Raw genomic sequence first — 19,010 nt, forward strand, 5'->3', positions numbered from 1 at the left:
GGTTTCTGGGGTTGGCATAAGACTCTGGTTTTGTAACCACGCAGGAGGGGTCTTGTTGGTGCTGGACTTCACTTTGATGGATTGGATGTACTGGCTTCTATGGATCTCACTCTGCCTTATCGATCCTTCCCTCCTTCCTCTCTTTAGTTTTTCCTCTGGGCTCTTGAGATCTCGCTAAATTTGCTGGAATTTAGAGGCTTCCGGGGTTGGCGTAAGACTTTGATTTTGTAATCATGGGGAAGGCAGGAAGTGTTTGGTCGGTGCTGGATTTCACTTTGATTTACCTTTCTTTTCTCTTTATTTCTTTTTTTTTCTGACCTTTTCTCTGGTCTCCTGACCATTTAAACCTCACGACTCTGGCAAGATTCTGAAGTACCTGGTTAAGGCGAAGGGTAATGGGATATTTATAAGGTTTTAGGTGAATGAATGAGTATAAATTTATACGTATTTGCACGCACGCACACGCACGCACGCGCACGCACGCAAACGCACGCAAACGCACACACGCAAACGCACGCACGCACGCAAACGCACGCACGCAAACGCACGCACACATACACACACAAAAAAATAAAAAATAAATAAAAAAATAAAAATAATTAAAAAAAAAGAGCAATGATGACAAGACGTTGAATCGGTAAGACTACCGAATGAACAATTCTGAGCTCTTAGAAAAAAAAATAATAATAAATAAAATAAAATAAAAAGATAACCTCTTTCTAGGAACTATGCCAAAAAGCGTAGTCCTGGCTCTCGTTAATCATAACGCTTTTGTGGGGAGAAGAGATTTAAACCCCTTTAATTTCGCCCATCACGATATTGAATATTTAGCACTATCGAGAGATGGCACTCAGATCCCAAATAAGCCTTTTCAACCGCTTTTTACTGAGGGGAACTCTGTGCGCGAATTTCATAATTTATATGAAGCAACAGGAAGGTATCTCAAAGATTTGCCCCTGTTTTTAGACTTGCAGGACTTCCAAAATGGCTACGCGCTTTTTGCATTTAACCTAAGCCCCACCTCCGATACCGAGGCATTGTCACCTGTTTCCAACGGGGTCGTAAGACTAGATATGAGATTTAGAAATCCTCTCCCCCATACAGCAACCCTTATCGTTTACGCCGCTTATGACAGCATTATAGAGATTAATTCAAAAAGAGAAGTTTTGATCGATTATTATTAAAAGATGAACGGCCGTGATTTGGAGCGTCTGATGAGGCAAATTCAGGGGGAAAGATTCCAAGGCGTCTTCGCTGAAGATGAGTTGACTGACATATTAGCGCCCCCTACTCCCTCCTACTATATTGTTAATACACACTCTCGAAACCTCCCTGGCGAGCATTGGTTGGCGCTGACGTTAGAGGACGACGGGACGGCTACGTTTTTCGATTCTTTTGGATTCCCACCTGATTTTTATTATTACCCTAAGAGCATAAACTGCTTCTTAAAAAAACATTCCGACCGGATATTCCACCACGACCGCCAATTACAACACGAACTCTCGACAGTATGCGGTCAGCATTGTGTTTATTATTTATCAGCCCGAGGATGTGGTGAATCTTACCGCAAGGTTTTAACCCGTTATTATGACGATGTAGTTATGAATGATGTTATGGTAGCAACGTTCGTGGAAAGACGAAGGATGTACCCCAGGACGATGTGTGGAGGACAAATTTCATGTTGTTTGGATATATTTAAAAAAAAATGCCAATGCTCATGATGTCTTTTTCAAATATTTTATTCAATAAAATTCACATGCAAAAGATACAGAGACGTGAGTGGGTGTGTTTATTCTTCTTCTCTTGACGATAGGGGTAAAAATTAATAATCCTCCCATTTAATGATTTTCTGCTTCCTCTTTCGCTTCCTTTTACCGCCGGATATTACGTCATCGTCACTTTGCTTAGAAACAGATTCGTTTTTTTAATAGTCTTAACCGCTCTCTAGCGTAGGGATTAGAAACTACAGTCTCAGGTATATTAAGCTCCGATAATAGCCGTAAGAATTCCGTCCAGCCTAGCAGCTCTCGCTCGTTGATCTTCTTTCCGTTTACAGTGAGATGTTTGAGTAAATCGGTCATATGGGAGCATCTAACGGGTCTACCGTTAAAGATAAACTCTCCCCGTTGGTTCCATACCTTTTCTTCACGAGACGATATTTTTCTTAAAAGATATTCGGCGTTTTTACGATGACGTAGCGGAATAGTTTGTAATATCTCACCCCATACACCCACATCCATCTTGACACCCCCCTCCCATCCACCTCCTCCTCGTCCTTCTTTTGCGTCCCTCCTCCCCGTTCAAAAACTTCCCGTGGATTAGGAAGTGTCAAAGCGACCGGAACCAACTCACGATCTCTTTGTTTAAGCAGTCCTAAATACCGTTGCACCAGAGTTTGATATCTCCTTAGTTTTTCATATTGATTTATAGAACGATCATCTAATAACTCCCTCATCCTGACGTCAAAACCATTCTCAGGTGTTTCACGGATATTGGGGGTGGGTTTGCTTAAACGTTCCAGTTGGTGCGGGGAAACTAAAAACATTTTCTGAGCTGTTTTCAGACTCATGTTTTATTTGTTTACTAGACCGGTGACGATGCTGCCTAGGACAGGTGCAAAAGCGGCCAGTAGAGGGAGTATGAAGCCTCCTTTTTGAACTAAAGTCACACGCTTCTTTTTAAGACTGTTTTTTTTTATCGGCTAATATCCGAATAAACTTCTTTCTCCTCTTCAGCTTCTTATATTGAGACGGGTTTAGAGGTATATGCCCTTTTAAGAGATTTAAAGCAATCTCACAGAGCGCTTTCACCAGGTCATTGGGGGCTTGTTTGAGAATTTGTTTACGTTTGCGAGGGAGGGCACGAAACAACAATTTAAGAAGCGGGGCGTTTTTTTTTTTTTAAAGTTTTGACATCTTACGAGCTTTTGGGTAAATATAATGCAGGCCACTCCCCGTGTAACACACCGGTTCTCAATCTAAATTGATCTGGAGATGTAAGATCTACCAATAAATACCCATGAGCGTTTTTCGTGGCGTCCTCATAACATTCCAAAAAGTACTTTTTGCGTGTGGGGTAGATTTGATTAGCCAAAACACTCGCCTGTAATTTATCGCGAGGGTTTTTAAACAGTATAATGTAATTACTGTTTAAACTGATTGTTCTGCTATACTTCCCCTGATGGAAAATGTTTTGAGTGAGTAACATGACGCTCATTTTCCGATGATGTCTGTATTGGGTAAAGATGTTTACCACTTCCGGGTGATCACTCGCCTCGAAGATGACGTCATCCAAGATGATCAGGTGCGAAAGATGGGCTGGAAAGAGAGATTCGTCCTCAAAGCATTCCGGGAGACCTTTTACAAACTTTATCTTTTTATTCAGTTTTTTTTCAAGTTCATCATACATTTCCTGGTAAGAATTATAAATCCAAACGATATTCTCAGGAGATGATTTCATGACATGCTCACAATTTTCCAAAACACTTTTCACAAAAAAAGTTTTCCCGCACCCGCTAGGACCTGCAATCAAACATGAAAATGGGATTTCTAATCTAGTATCAAAATCAATGTGGTTCGGATTCATATATATATATATATATATATATATATATATATATATATATATATATATATATATTTTTTCCCCTCCAACCACAAACACAGTCACAAACAAAAAAACAAGCTCGTCAAAAACCAAATGGAATGCTACGACCCAACCACAGTCACAATCACAAACAAAAACACAAGCTCGTCAAAAACCAAATGGAACGCTACGACCGCCTGGAAGCAACCGACGCTTGTCGTAAACCACCTTAAACTTTTTCATAAATGAAGTGTTTTTCAAATGAAACCCCTTCTTATTTCGGACAATGTTGAATTGAGGGGTTTGAATCATCCCTGGCCGCGCCCCCATGCTGTCGACGTATCCTTCAACCAGCTCCTTGACGCTGTCAAAATTGATGATTTGACAGGTATCATGCGTCTGGGTGATGCCTTTCACCTTCATCACCAATTTCCCCTTGCTTCTGGTCTGATAAGCGTAGCTTTTCGGACCTGCGGAGACAAATTCTTGGATGGTGTCATTATCTAGTTCATCTGTGAGATCACCTAATAGATCGCCTAATGGGAGAGTGCTTTCCCCCTGTTTTACAGTATAGATCAAACTGTCTGTATCTGTATAAAGAACTCTAGTCTGCAGTTGTTCCAAATACCCATACATTATTAAACGAGCATAGGCGGTCGTCAGGCAAGCGATGAAGATGTTGGACGTCAGTGAGGAGGGTGTTTGAGCGCGTTCGCTGTATTTCTACTGTACCAGAGAAACATCATCGTTAAGGAAGTGAAAAAATTTCACCTCGTACATCCCTGAGAACAGCAGGTTGAAAAAACGATCCGGATTTTTTACAATTTCTGTTTGATTTAAATTTTCACGCTGTCCGAGTTTGCCCCATGTCGAATTCATGCATAGCTTTGAAACCTGTCTTTTAGCCGGGTTTGGCGCTATCTTACTAGCATCGAGTTGAATACCCTGGTGCTTCAAGTAGTCGGAGATGTATTTCTCTCTCCCGGCGTCATCTACGACGTGTGAGGGGTAGCCCGAAGATTCCTGCTTTCCTTTGAGAAAGGTGTTCATGTATTGTTTGAAAACATCATTACTCGAGTCATTAAAATGCCACACTTCATCAACTTGTGAGACGGTGTAGCCTAGATCTAGAGCTTTGATGAACTCGGGGGTCGTCCATACACCCGCCAACTCTCTTTCTTTGTCATCATGAGCACACGTGCTATCTTGGTTGTTAAGTTCTGCGCATGTTTTGCAAAGCGTAAACACAAGTTTACCTCTAGCTGTTTTATGAGGAAGAAGAGGAAAATACAACCTTCTCGGGGGTAGAACAACGGCTTTGATGAAACCAAAATACTTTCTGAGGTCACCAAAGTCTCTGTGAATGATAATGGGATGCCCGAGAGGGTACTGACAGGTGCTGTTGACAAAAGGATACAGAGATGTGACATCAACGTACAATACACGTTCATCACGTGCGGCTGTGTATCATAAAACAAAAGCATTTGTTCTACCTCCGAAAAGAGCGTTACGAGGATTGAGAGGTTCAGGGAATTTTGATTCGCGCAGAAACTCTCTCACTCTCGGATCAGTCTGTTTCATTCGTTGCCAGACATGTTCTCTCATGACAGAAAGTTTAACGCCATGATTATGAGTTAGCTCACGCAATCTCTTTTCAGTAGCGTCAAATTTTTCTTGGAAAGGTCTTTTAGTCATAGGACAAATTTGGTTTGGGTCGAAACATTCGATACATCCGTGATAAAAACACCCCAGATATTCGAATACCCATTGTTCGCCGTTTACATTCGCATACCCATCTACAAAATATCGACCGATCTTCATCTCACCTCTATTGAGCGCGTGCGTGATATCAATATTTTGGCTGTGCATTATCCACATCAAGTATTGAATAGAGTCGTGAGAGAATGCTTTGAACTGTCGTCTATAATTATCGGTCGGGGTAATTGCTAGCGTGTTAGGAATTAAGAATTTACTGCGAAAAACTTTCATGCACGCTGATGCGATCGTCACGGCTTTAAACGGGTCTAATCCTGTGCTATTTAAAAATTCCTCCCTGAATTTCTCGCAAACTGTCGCTAAAATGTTGACGTCGTTTTTACAATACAGAAGCGCCTGCTCTGTAAAATTAAAGGTCCCGCCCCGCGCTTTTTCATACCAATTAAAAAATTCAGTGCGCTGCGAGGACGTCATGCGTTCCACACCATAAAATTTTGATTCGGGGTATGGACCTATATAGTCCAGATTTTTAAAAGAGCTAAATGCGTGTGGAAAATAACCCTTTACCTGATCTTCGAAACCTAACGATTTCGGGAATTTACTCAGAGCCATTGTAAGAAAAGATATCGAATTGATATATCTCATATTATAGTCGGTATCTGTGAAACAGATGATTTTGCTGCCCTGCATAATAATTTCGGTTTTAACCCCCATGCAGATCATCTTGTTAATTAAGATGTATGAATCAAAGGCTCGTGCATTATGGGCTATGAAGGTTGCACCTTTAAAGCGTGGATTTCTGAAGTATTCGATGAAATGTCGCACACAATCATGCCCTAACCATTCTTTTTCAAGGTCGTTTAATTTTGCGCGTACCAGAAATGCTTTATGGTTACCGTCCGCCCCCACGCAAGTTTCAAAATCATAGTAGATTATTTGTTTACATAGCTGTTCATTTTTGAGGGGTTGCATGTAACAACGATGAGGATTAAACATCGTGTCACCCCCTTGCGGGAGCACCTGTTTACACATAACACATCGGGGCTGTATGCGCGCATGTTTTGATTTGTAGTACAATAGACCGCATTTGTGACATTTTTTCCAGAGGTCGCAATTACTCTCGTTCCCCCGATCGCTTTCTTTATGTTTAGCATAACATTCATCGTTTAGACACGATCTGTTACAATCATGACAAATAACGATTTTTCGCTGCTGTTGTGTACATAAGGGGTTAAGACAGATCGCGCATCGTCCCTCACAATTATGAAGTCGCCAGTTTGAATGCCCCTTGTAGCAGTGTCGGCAGAAGTAACTCTGTCCGACAAAACGTTGATCCTTTTTATGCCATAATAATGTTCATTCAGCAATAACAAAAACAGAGTATCCTCTGATTTTGGATAATGCGTTTCAAAAAAAAGATATGGGCCTACAATCATCGTTTCTGTATAGAATTACGATTTTTCGTTTGATGTAGGTCTCGAATCTATGCACATCTCTCAGACTGACGGATGTTTGACAGCTTAGCCCTACGCATTTTTGTAGATGCTCTGCTCTCTGCATTGCCTGAGCCGTCGTTAACGACCCGTCTAGCAAGAAGGCTAATGCTAGTGCAAAACATAGTTTGTTATTTTCATTGTGGGTCATATACAAACAATTTCGTTTCTTTCTCAAAATTTCTTCGTTTGTAGTTAACTGTAGCTTGCGCCTGACACCCCCTCCTCCACGCATATCCGGGACAATTTGTACTACCATTTGAATCTCATCGCTAGCTAAAATCTCTGTGTTAGATTGAGCTATATGTTCCAATAAATTATTAACCTCTTCGGTTAGAATATTTGGATCGTCGGTAAGACGTAGATAACAGTTAGCACTCCTATCACCGCTAATTAATTCTACTTGTACGATATCACCAGGACGTGTTGATCTAGTTACCTCGTCAATTAGCTCGTTTACATTATCTCCTATATTTGTATAAAAAGTCGCAAAATCGAGGGGCTCGCCGGACTCACGTGTATAAATACGTTTACGGAATTCGGTATTATTAAAAACGGGTCTCCTCGTTCTAATAATACCTCCCGCACCCTCCTGTACATCTGCATCTATTGCCTGATTTTCACCTATACACAGCGTAGGTGGTTGCTGTTGCTGTGTTTCATTTGATGGTTGTAGAAAAACGTCTATGTGTTGTTGTTGTTGTTGTTGTTGTTGTGCTTCATCTATGTGTGCCACCTGCTGGTTGGATTGAGGCGGTTCGTTTATGTAATGCACAGCAGGCTGTATTTCATTTGAATGCGCCAAATTATGTATATGCTGTTGTGTTTCATTTGAATGTGGCACATTTGGTTGTAGAAAAACGTCTATGTGTTGTTGTTGTTGTTGTGTTTCATCTATGTGTGCCACCTGCTGGTTGGATTGAGCCGGTTCGTTTATGTAATGCACGGCAGGCTGTATTTCATTTGAATGCACCAAATTATGTATATGCTGTTGTGTTTCATTTGGTGGTTGTAGAAAAACGCCTATGTGTTGTTGTTGTTGTGTTTCATCTATGTGTGCCACCTGCTGGTTGGATTGAGCCGGTTCGTTTATGTAATGCACGGCAAGCTGTATTTCATTTGAATCGTCTAATCCCAATCCATCACCAAATGCCAAAGTGGATGGGAGCGATATTTCATTAGATATACTAGCTACATCGTTATCTGAAATAACATGCGCCTGTACTTCTTGATTTTCACCTCCGTTTAAATTTGCTCGGTTAAGTCTTGCTAGCGCCGCATCGACAGGGCTAAAGAAGTCTTCGAAATCATCAATTTGTCTTATAGACTCAAAGGGGTCATTTATCTGATTTACAATTTCCTCCAATTCAGTCGGTATATTACACGTCTCAGGCACATCATAGCGTTCCATTGTAAGGTTTTAAATAAAAAACTACAAATTATTAATAATAGATTGTACAATACGCATAGTCGTTTCTAAACGCGTAATCCACTTAACCGCTTCTATGCGCTCGCGAACACAATCTTCCTCATGAAACCTGCATCCTGATCGGTAGCTCCGTCCGGATGGATTCGTCCGGCGCCTTCTCCTTCTTCCTCCCGCCGACGATGCTCGCTCGTCGGATTCACCGGCCACGCTCTGGATGTAGCGCGAGGCTTCCACCGTCGAGTCAACGGCTTGTCCAGCGTCCTCGGCGGAGACCCCTTCACTATCTGTATAATCGTATATTCATTTTATCGATATAAATAGATTACTTTTATCTTAAAAACTTTAAAAAAGTAAAACAAAACAATCTGGTCGCTAAGCATTATGGGTATTGTAGTATTTCAAAACATCACCCATCGCGCCGTACCATATTTCTACGGTAACAATAAACGAAGGCGCTTTATCTTATTATATAATTCTCTTTAATAATAAATATCAACCGCTTACCGCTCGTTGTCACGTATCTGCTAATATTTATCCTGGCTCGGCCTGAAACGAGGGAAATAGGGGCGGCTTCCAATACGTTAGAGTTCCCCTCGCCTCCGGATACAGCTCCCGGTTCTTCTTCGCCTCTTCCGTTCACGACCGCCCGTGAGTCCTCATCAGCCAAAACAGCGACCTCTCCCGTTGGATTTCTCCAGAGTAAAGGAAACGATTGTAACTGTTCGGGGAGAGCCGATATTTCCGTAGCTCTTATAGAATCTAGAAATAAAAACAAAATATACGTTAAAATTAAATATACTACTACTATTTTAGACTAAACGTAGATTCTTACCGTAATCCTCCTTTGTAAAATCCTCATCGCTAAAGTGGAACTGCTGAGGACCTTTTAAAACAATTTCCTATATTAAATTAAGAAGAATATTACGGATAATTAAAATTTAGTAAACTCACGAGCATCATAAACTTCCGTGGTCGTTGTAACAGTATCTGCAAGATACGAAATATAATAGCAATTTAGTTTTATATCATCTATACAATAAAAATAATAAGAAAAAGATCATTACCTTTCATCATCTTGAATGCCGTTTTTTTTTTCAGAGACCCAAAAGACAAACTTCTTAGTAAATCCAAGGTGGGAATGAACTGATGACGTGTTACCCCGAAAACGTGGATTTTATGGAAGGGTTTGACTAGCTCCTCCTTGTCTCCCTCCCATGACCATATGCAGTAACATCCTTTGGCCTTTAGATGGCGCCGTTTACCGCAGCGTGAGAGGTGTGACTCCCTCACGCCATCATCCCTTTAGCTCATAGTCACAAGTTTTTAGTCTAAGAAAAAGAAGTACGCGTTTCTGAAATGGGGTAATTAACCGCCCTTTACGCACGAATAATCTATTTTTTCGCCTGTATTTCCAACTCCATCGGTTAGAGACAGACGCCCCTTTTATTTTTTTATTTTATTTTTTTTAAAAAGGAAAAACCCCTTGAATGAGACGCGACTTCATATTCTGAACCACCGGTAAGTTTCTTTTATTTATTTAAAAAACATAAAACAAATGGATAACATTTTTTAATATTCACAACACTTTAACTCTATTAAGAGACGGTGGTGGGGGTTCGCGGGTGTGAAGTTTGGCCGTGGTATTGAGGGGAGTCGCCGTTTCCCACGTTTGATACCCTTTCTACTTCAAAGTGGGGAGCTTTATCAGTATTCGAATACAGGGGCGCGCTTCCCCCCGCTACTTCAAAGGTAGTTGTGGTAGGATCCTTCCTGCAAGATGAAAAAAAAAGTTTATTAACAAGAGGATGTCGAATTATTGTTATCAGCCGGTAGAACTGTTGGGAGAGCTTCCTCTCAGACATCAAAGCTGTTGGTGGGGGGTCAACGGAAGCACGTATACAATTGATGGGGGTGTTTGGGGGTGACCGGAAACATATGTTTGTTGAAGGGGTGCAGAAGGGTGGGGGGAACCGGATAACATGTGCTTGTTGTGGGTTGCAGAATGTCATCAATCAATTTTGACAGGAGCTGGCTTCCGACCTCTGATTGGTTAAGACGATGAGGGGGTGGCTTCCGACCTCTGATTGGCTAGGGCTGTGAGGGGGGTGGGTAGGGGGGTGCAGAATGTCATCAATAAATTTTGACAGGAGCTGGCTTCCGGCCTCTGATTGGTTAAGAAGGCGGAAAGTGGGTGGTGCTTAATTCAAAATAACGGCTTCTGATTGGCTAAGAAGGCGGAAGGGGGCGGGGCTTACTTCAAAGGGTTAGGTTATGAATGGTTTTATGAGGGGGGTGCCATAAATCATGGTTTTATGGGGGCCATAAATCAGTTTTTGACATTTGCCGCATTTTACCTATATATAACATGCAACTGAAAAAAACAAGACCTCAAATGTCAAAATATATATGGAAGCAAAAAATGAAAATAATTTATTCAAAGGCAGGACCGAAGTGAATCAAAATGAATTTTGACCCGAAAAAACTTTTCACGTGCTTATTGTTATTTTGAGTACCTTTTTATATTTTGTGAAATTCAAGATCAACACAACAATTTTCAGTTTCAAGTTTTATTTTTTCAAGTACAAAACTTTTGACCCTAATTTAATGTGGGGGAGGTACTGTCATAATTGGGTTTTTGTGCATGGCAGGTCTTTGTTTTCTTCCTCTTGGCAGGTCAGGCGGGTGTGGCTGGCAGCTGATGGCACACACCTGGGCTCTATCAGATAATCAACTTTCCTGGATAAGAAGCCTGGTCTGCACCCAGGCTGGTGCAAGAGAATTTCATCCCATGTGTTAGTGCGACACAGCATTTTTGTCTGGTGTGAATAGAGTTTGCATTTTGCCTTATGTGACCAAGAAGCCTTTTTAACCTGTTTTGCCCTGGATCTTTGTTTTATGGTTATAGTCTTCTTCGCCAAGATCCTGCAGCCAGCCCACCCTCTCCCTGCCTGATTGCCTGCCTCCTGAGTTTTTTTGTTTTGGGATTTTTCCAGACCTCAGCAAAATAAACTGCATTCTGGGGTCCAACCTCAGACAATCCATAACAGAATTCTCTGGCCATCATGGACCTCGCAGAGAGCGAGATCAGGCAGGCCTTGGTCTCTCAAGGAGCACGAGTCGGCCTGCAGGAAGAAGCCCTTCAAGGGATCATGGACTCCATCAGCAAGCTCAATGCCAGCATGACCCAGTTTGATAGATGCTTGGACCAGGTTACCACCCAGCTCTCCATGCCCCAAGCTCCAGCTCCTGTTTCTGTTACTCCAGCAACCCCGCCCACCCGTTCCCGGGAACCTTTCATTCCAACCCCGGTCACGGACTCGGGTGTTTCAGGGTCATGTAGTGAGTTTATTCACCAGTGTTCACTAGTGTTTAATCAGCAGCCCTCTACACGTTCTAAAATAGCATTTATTATGAGTTTGTTGTCCGATAAAGCATCAGCTTGGGCTGTAGCCTTGGCCAAGGCCAATTCACCAGTTTGCAGTCACTACAAGTCGTTCACAGCCGAAATGCTCAAGGTCTTTGACCACCCGCTCAAAGGAAAGGAGGCCAGTAATAGGCTTCCTTGTCTACGTCAGGGTTCGGACCCCGTTTAGTTTTAGTTTATTCATTTTTTCCTTTCGGACACATTACAGCTTACATCAATCACATCACATCATTTGCAACATTGACATCCCAAAGAAGGGCTGACGGGTAGAAGCCGAAGCTTATTCGAGACCCGTCCCCATTGACCATTACTATAACGGATCAATCATATACATTATTTAGAATAGTCATTAATTATTTTTTTTTTAAATGATTCCAACGGGGCTAACTTTGTCCCGCGAGCTATCGCGAGATGCTGTGACTATCGCGAGACCGATAGCGAGACTGGGAAAATCTAACATGGCGGCGCCCTGCTGCTAAAATAAAATTAGCTTTATATTTCTAATTAAACCTGAATTTAACGACTAGATAAATTCGATTTTTTTCTTTTCTAAGAAAGATCGGAAATATTAGCCAGTGTGGACGACCTCGAACGCTTTGACGATTATTTTTATAGCTGCGCGATGGATGATCTGGTGGCTAGTCGTGATAATCCTTCGAAAAAAAGGAAAAATGACTCGTCAACAGATACGGATGATTTAGTAACCGCCGATGTATCAGTGAGTATGCTGGATTCCAAAAATAAAAAACTTGACGTCCTCTGTCTTATCCGCAAGGACGTCAAAGAATTAAAGGCAAGTTTGGAATTCATTAGCCAACAGGTAAGCGATCTCCAACGAGATAATTCCGAGCTACGCTCCTCTCTCGTAGCTGTCACAGCCGAGTTGGAGACGATTATAAAGGAGAATAAAATGCTAAAGGAAACGGTCTTAGATGTTCAATCCCGTAGTATGCGGGAAAATCTAATATTTTCAGGTATATCCGACAATACCCCAGATAATCCAGAGAGCGAGATAAAAAAAATTGACATTATCGCTAAAGATCCCTCAGGAGACGGTAAATAATATCTCTTTTCACCGTGTACACCGGCTCGGAGCTCGTAAGGGCAATAAGCCCCGTCCTATTATTGCTAAGTTCGAACATTTTAAACATAAAGAATTGGTAAAAAGTAAAGGACGGGAGCGCAAAGGGACATCTTTCGGGATGAATGATCAATTCCCAAGAGAGATAAACGAGCGGCGAAAAGTACTGTTTCCTATAATGAAACAAAATAGACAGGAGGGTAAATGGACTTCGATGGTCGTTGATAAATTATATATCGACGGCCAGCTATTCCGAAACCCAACCTCGACCCCTTGGCTGTTCTAACTGATAATTGGTAGAGCCGAGTATTGTGTGATTATTTGGCGTATGTATATGTATGTGTATGTATATGTGTATATATGTATGTATATGTATATATATGTGTATGTATATGTATGTATATGTATGGATAATGGGTTACGAACTGAGAATATGAATTTATATCATGTATAGGCTATATAATAATATTAATAATAATAATAATAATAATAATAATAATAATAATACTTAATAAAAATATATTCTTAAAAAAAAATAATAATAAAAATAATAATCTCGCTTAGGTCACTATTTACTGGTGTATTGTTATGTTGAATCCCCCACAGATTTCCTTCACACTCACTTCCCCCCTCGTTTCTTCACTATTATACTTATCTACATGTTATCTCTCTCTTTATATAAATTATATAAATTGCCTAATTACTCTTTTGCTATCCTACAATATGTCAATATTAATAAGCAGCTCATATAGATGTATACATAAGACTGAGTCTATATTGCTTGTATGCAGAAATTAGTTCTGGTCTCCTGGAATGTGTGTGGCGCTCGCTCCCAGGCAAAAAGAATAAAAATTTTAGACCATCTCTCAAAATTTAAGGCAGATATTTGTCTCCTACAAGAAACCCACTTACAAAAATCAGAAGAAAAATTATTAATAGATAAAAATTTTAGTCAAGTTTACTCTGCCTCCTATAATAGTAGACAAAGAGGTGTCTATACTTATACATAAGAATTTATTCTTTACTCTAAATAATATAGTAGTAGATTTAGAGGGCCGATATATTATTATCCAGGTAACTATATTTAATAAAGTATATACAATTGGTAATTTATATGCCCTAAATAATGATGACCCGGATTTTTTCCATTTATTTTTCTCTCGGTTACTCGATTTAGCAACAAACTCTACTATTATTATTGGAGGTGATTTTAACACGGTCTTAAACCCATTAATAGATCGTTCTAATAATACGATATATACAAGGCGATTACGATCCGCTAAAGTAATAGATGAATATATGGAGGATTTTGGCCTCAGTGATGGCTGGAGACTTCAAAACCCAACTAAGAAGGAATTTACTTTCTTCTCTGCGGTGCACCGATCATTCTCAAGAATTGATTTTTTCCTTACAAATAATTCTATTGTTGATAAAACTGCTATAAAAAACATTCTTTTTTTTTTTTTTTTTTTTTTTTCTAAAGAGCTCAGAATTGTTCATTCGGTAGTCTTACCGATTCAACGTCTTGTCATCATTGCTCTTTTTTTTTTTTTTTTTTTTTTTTTTTTTGTGTATGTGTGCGTGCGTTTGCGTGCGTGCGTGCGTGCGTTTGCGTGTGTGCGTTTGCGTGCGTTTGCGTGCGTTTGCGTGCGTGCGCGTGCGTGCGTGTGCGTGCGTGCAAATACGTATAAATTTATACTCATTCATTCACCTAAAACCTTATAAATATCCCATTACCCTTCGCCTTAACCAGGTACTTCAGAATCTTGCCAGAGTCGTGAGATTTAAATGGTCAGGAGACCAGAGAAAAGGTCAGAAAAAAAAATAAATAAAGAGAAAAGAAAGGCAAATCAAAGTGAAATCCAGCACCGACCAAACACTTCCTGCCTTCCCCATGATTACAAAATCAAAGTCTTACGCCAACCCCGGAAGCCTCTAAATTCCAGCAAATTTAGCGAGATCTCAAGAGCCCAGAGGAAAAACTAAAGAGAGGAAGGAGGGAAGGATCGATAAGGCAGAGTGAGATCCATAGAAGCCAGTACATCCAATCCATCAAAGTGAAGTCCAGCACCAACAAGACCCCTCCTGCGTGGTTACAAAACCAGAGTCTTATGCCAACCCCAGAAACCTCATACTTCTAATAAATTAAGATCTCAAGTGACCAGAGGAAAAACTAAAGAGAGGAAGGAGGGAAGGATAGATAAAGCAAAGTGAGAACCACAGACACCAGCACCAACTGATTCAAGGGGCTGTGGGAGGGAGAGGGTACTTCTGTTGAGTTTCAGTAGATGCTGGTGCGACGGATCTGGCATGCATAAGGACCACCACCAAAGAAAGAAGCCGTCAACCGCGGTCCAGCAAAGCGAGCACCCCCCCCGTAATCCCCAGGCCGCGGCAGCACCAAGGCCACCCCCAAGCCACCCGAGCGGACAAATACATTCTATAATTATAAGTGATCATGCACCAGTCTCCCTCACTCTACAAATTGACTCTACCTTTAAACTACCCCCGATATGGCGTTTTAACATCTCATTACTGAAAGACGTAGAGTTTGATAAAATTATTAGAAGGGAATGGGCAGATTTTTTGGAAATAAATGACTCTCCAAATATATCTCCATCTCTTCTCTGGGAAGCAGGGAAAGCGATAATTAGAGGGAAAATTATATCATATTCAACTTATAAAAAGAAACAGGATCAAAAATTAGAAAAATACCTGGAAGATAAAATTAAACAACTAACGGATGAATATGCATTAAACCCAAATAATAAAATATGGACAGAACTACAGAATATAAAAATACAGTTAGATAACATGTTATCTAAAAAGACAGAGTTTATAATACAACAGTTGAGATATAATAATTTTGAACATAATAATAAATCAGGTAAATTTCTGGCAAATCAACTTCAACGGAATCGGGAAAAATCTCTTATAACGGCTATTAAAGATATAAATGGTGAATGCACACAATCACCAGAAGAAATTAACCATATTTTTTATAACTATTATCGAAATCTATACTCAGAAATTAATAGTCCCAACCCTGAACATATTGAGGTATTCCTAAATAGCTTAAATATACCTCAGTTATCTACTGAACATAAAGATATTCTAGATGCCCCGCTTACTATAGATGAGTTGTATCGTGCTTTAGACAGTATACCTAATGGCAGAGCACCTGGTCCAGACGGCTATCCGGCTATATTTTTTAAACATTTCTGGTTAATGTTTGCTCCATTATTTCTAAGAGTAGTAACTGAAATTAAAAGTAAGGGTGATATACGTCAAGATATGAATATAGCAGCAATTAAACTTTTATTAAAGTCAGAAAAAGACCCCACCCTCCCGTCAACTTACCGACCGATATCACTAATTAATACCGATATTAAAATTATCGCTAAGGCCTTGGCATCTCGACTAGAGACAGTAATCTCGACAATTATTCATAGCGATCAAACAGGTTTTATTAAAGGTCGTCATTCTACTAATAATATTAGGAGGCTCTTTAACTTGATTAGTATGTCACAGCGGTATGATAAAAAGGCAGTTGTTATTTCGCTGGATGCAGAAAAAGCCTTCGATAAAGTTAACTGGTCCTTCCTCTTTGCTGTCTTAAATAAATTCGGCTTCGGGGAGTCATTCATTCAATGGGTCTCAATATTATATGATTCTCCTAAAGCTACAGTTACTACTAATGGGATTACATCACAGAGTTTTACTCTACAAAGGGGTACAAGACAAGGGTGCCCAATGTCTCCTTTATTATTTGCTATATTTATTGAGCCGCTTGCAATAGCTATACGTCAGGATAGACGGATCCAAGGAATCCACTCCAGGACAATAGAACATAAAATTAATCTATATGCCGATGATATATTACTCTATTTAGAAGAACCTGCTATCTCGCTAGGGGAAGCATTTAACTTAATAACTAAATTCTCTCACTTATCAGATTACTCTATTAACTGGACAAAATCAACATTATTACCTATTACAGAAAATTCATGGAACCCTACAAGTCAGGATCCACACTACTCCTTTCCTACAGGCAATTTAAAATACTTAGGTGTTAAAATTTCACCTAAGTTAACTGAATTAACTTCTTTAAATTTTTTACCATTATTGGATAGCATCCGTAGTGACCTGGAGCGCTGGAATAATCTTCCGATCTCTTTAATAGGACGGATAGCTACTATAAAAATGAAAGTTTTACCAAAGATTAATTATTTATTTTCAATGATTCCATTTAAACCTACGTCTCACTGGTTCCAATCTCTGGACTCTGCTATCATAAAATTCTATTGGAATTAAAAAAAAAGCCAAAATTAGTCTATCTACTCTTCAGGAAAGTAAATCTAAAGGAGGTTTAGAGGCACCAAACTTTATGTACTATTATATAGCTAATCAACTACAATATCTTGTGCTATGGACACAACCCAACAGAGATACTTACTGCTGGTTGGAATTGGAGCAGAAGGATTGTAATAATCTTAGACTGTTAGATTTACTCTTTATTACAAATTCAATAAAACGACATAATTGTTTTAAAAATCCAATGATAGCCGCCACCCTGACTGCCTGGTGGAAGGCATTAGAAATTCCAAACTCCCAATTGGCGCCCTGTGGGCTCTCTCCCATTTGGCATAACCCCGACTTTCAACTTAATAATCAGTCGTTCCATTTAAGCTTATGGGAGCAGAAAGGAATTACACACCTTCATCATCTTTTCTCAGATAATAAGTTTATATCGTATACAAACTTGGTCCAGAAATATGAAATAAAAAACGGAAATTTCTTACATTATCTTCAAGTTAAAAATATGGTTAAGAAACAAATCCCAACACTTCAGGATATGCTCCAACTGCCTGTCTTAGCTAAAGATATTATAAAGTCTTCTGCCCTCAGTTAGCGCAACTTAGGCAGCGAGCTAAACATGTGAAAGAGTTCCAAATAAAGACACATGGTTGCTGTAGTCGTGGCTCTTTACTTCCTTCTTTTCTATTTTGTGAAACTGCAACATACAGATTAAAACAAGACATAAATGCTTCTGTCTACAAATAAGTGTACAGTGTGAAAAATACCATTTAACTAGCACAAGTAGGCCAACAATAACTTTAGCATAGGTTAGCAGCTAACGGCTAATAGCATCGAATCACCGCCTTTTCAAAGAAAGTTCACCACCAAGAAACCTAAAGTAATCACAAACACAAATACGTCAAAGCGTTATGACTTACAGATTATGCTCTGCAAAGGCTCCGAAATAAAAAACAAAGATGAGATCGAGGAAATTCTTGCGTTTCCTCCCGTGCTGTGACTGCGTGTGCAGGTCCTTGAAAACATAGCTGCTATTTTTCATTGCTTCGCCACTAGGCGGCTCCGGTTCACTTCACAAAATTAACCACATGAACACACAATGACAAGGGCGACCTCTACTGGCAAAAATAGAACATAACATTTCTACATAAAAATTGACTGAACAATATGCCTCAATTTACTGACATATGAGGGACAGAACATCTGTAAGATGTCATCGTTTTAACTCAAAAAATGACATATGGAAAATACAACAAAGAATAGCATGAATATTTCTATGCGTTTTCTTTAGACACCAACAACACTACCTGACTAACAGGGCGTAGGTAAAACCTGTGTTCTCCTTTCCGAAATGTTTCCCCTCTATCTTCCTGACTAGTCCATCCTCACTGGGGAAAGTCTTTGTGACAAGTCCAAGTGGCCATTCATTCCTATGCTCAAAGCATTCTTTCAACAGGATCACATCTCCTGGTTGCAGATTTGGTTTCACTATTTTCCATTTGCGACGTTCCTGGAGTCCAGCGATGTACTCTTTTTGCCACCGGCTCCAAAAGACGTCAGCTAGGTACTGTACACGTCTCCACTGCGCTCTGAATAAGTCACGGGCTTCAAATTGACTGGGAGGTATCGGAGGAATACCAACTTTCTGTGTGAGCAGCATAGCAGGCGTAAGGATGACTGGATTTTGTGGGTCCGTGGAAACTGTTGTAAGCGGTCGTGCATTAACTATGGCAGTCACTTCGGCCATGAATGTCACCAAGACCTCATGCGTGAGTGTTGCATTTTTGCACTCCAAGAGCAATGCATCCAGAATACGACGTGTGACTCCAATCATTCGTTCCCAGGATCCGGCCATATGAGATTGAACTCCCATGTGCAGTGGTTGTCTTTGAGGAATGAGTTAATTTTGGGGTTATTACAGTCCCGTTTGTCTATTTGTAGTTCTCTGCAGGCACTTACAAAATT

General features: G+C 40.2%; 1 protein-coding gene across 1 annotated transcript; it reads right to left on the bottom strand.

Annotated features, from left to right (window-relative positions):
• Positions 1 to 3,119: 3,119 nt before the first annotated feature.
• Positions 3,120 to 10,310, bottom strand: LOC144005528 (uncharacterized). The gene is made up of 5 exons (XM_077503772.1): positions 9,288 to 10,310; positions 9,175 to 9,210; positions 9,056 to 9,106; positions 8,728 to 8,982; positions 3,120 to 8,507 (listed from the first exon to the last, which is right to left on the bottom strand). The coding sequence occupies exons 1-5, from the start codon at positions 9,295 to 9,297 to the stop codon at positions 8,227 to 8,229; spliced, it is 633 nt and encodes a 210-aa protein (XP_077359898.1). The 5' UTR covers positions 9,298 to 10,310; the 3' UTR covers positions 3,120 to 8,226.
• Positions 10,311 to 19,010: the final 8,700 nt, after the last annotated feature.

This window comes from Festucalex cinctus, chromosome 17 (genome assembly GCF_051991245.1).
Source record: "Festucalex cinctus isolate MCC-2025b chromosome 17, RoL_Fcin_1.0, whole genome shotgun sequence".
NCBI lineage: Eukaryota > Metazoa > Chordata > Actinopteri > Syngnathiformes > Syngnathidae > Festucalex > Festucalex cinctus.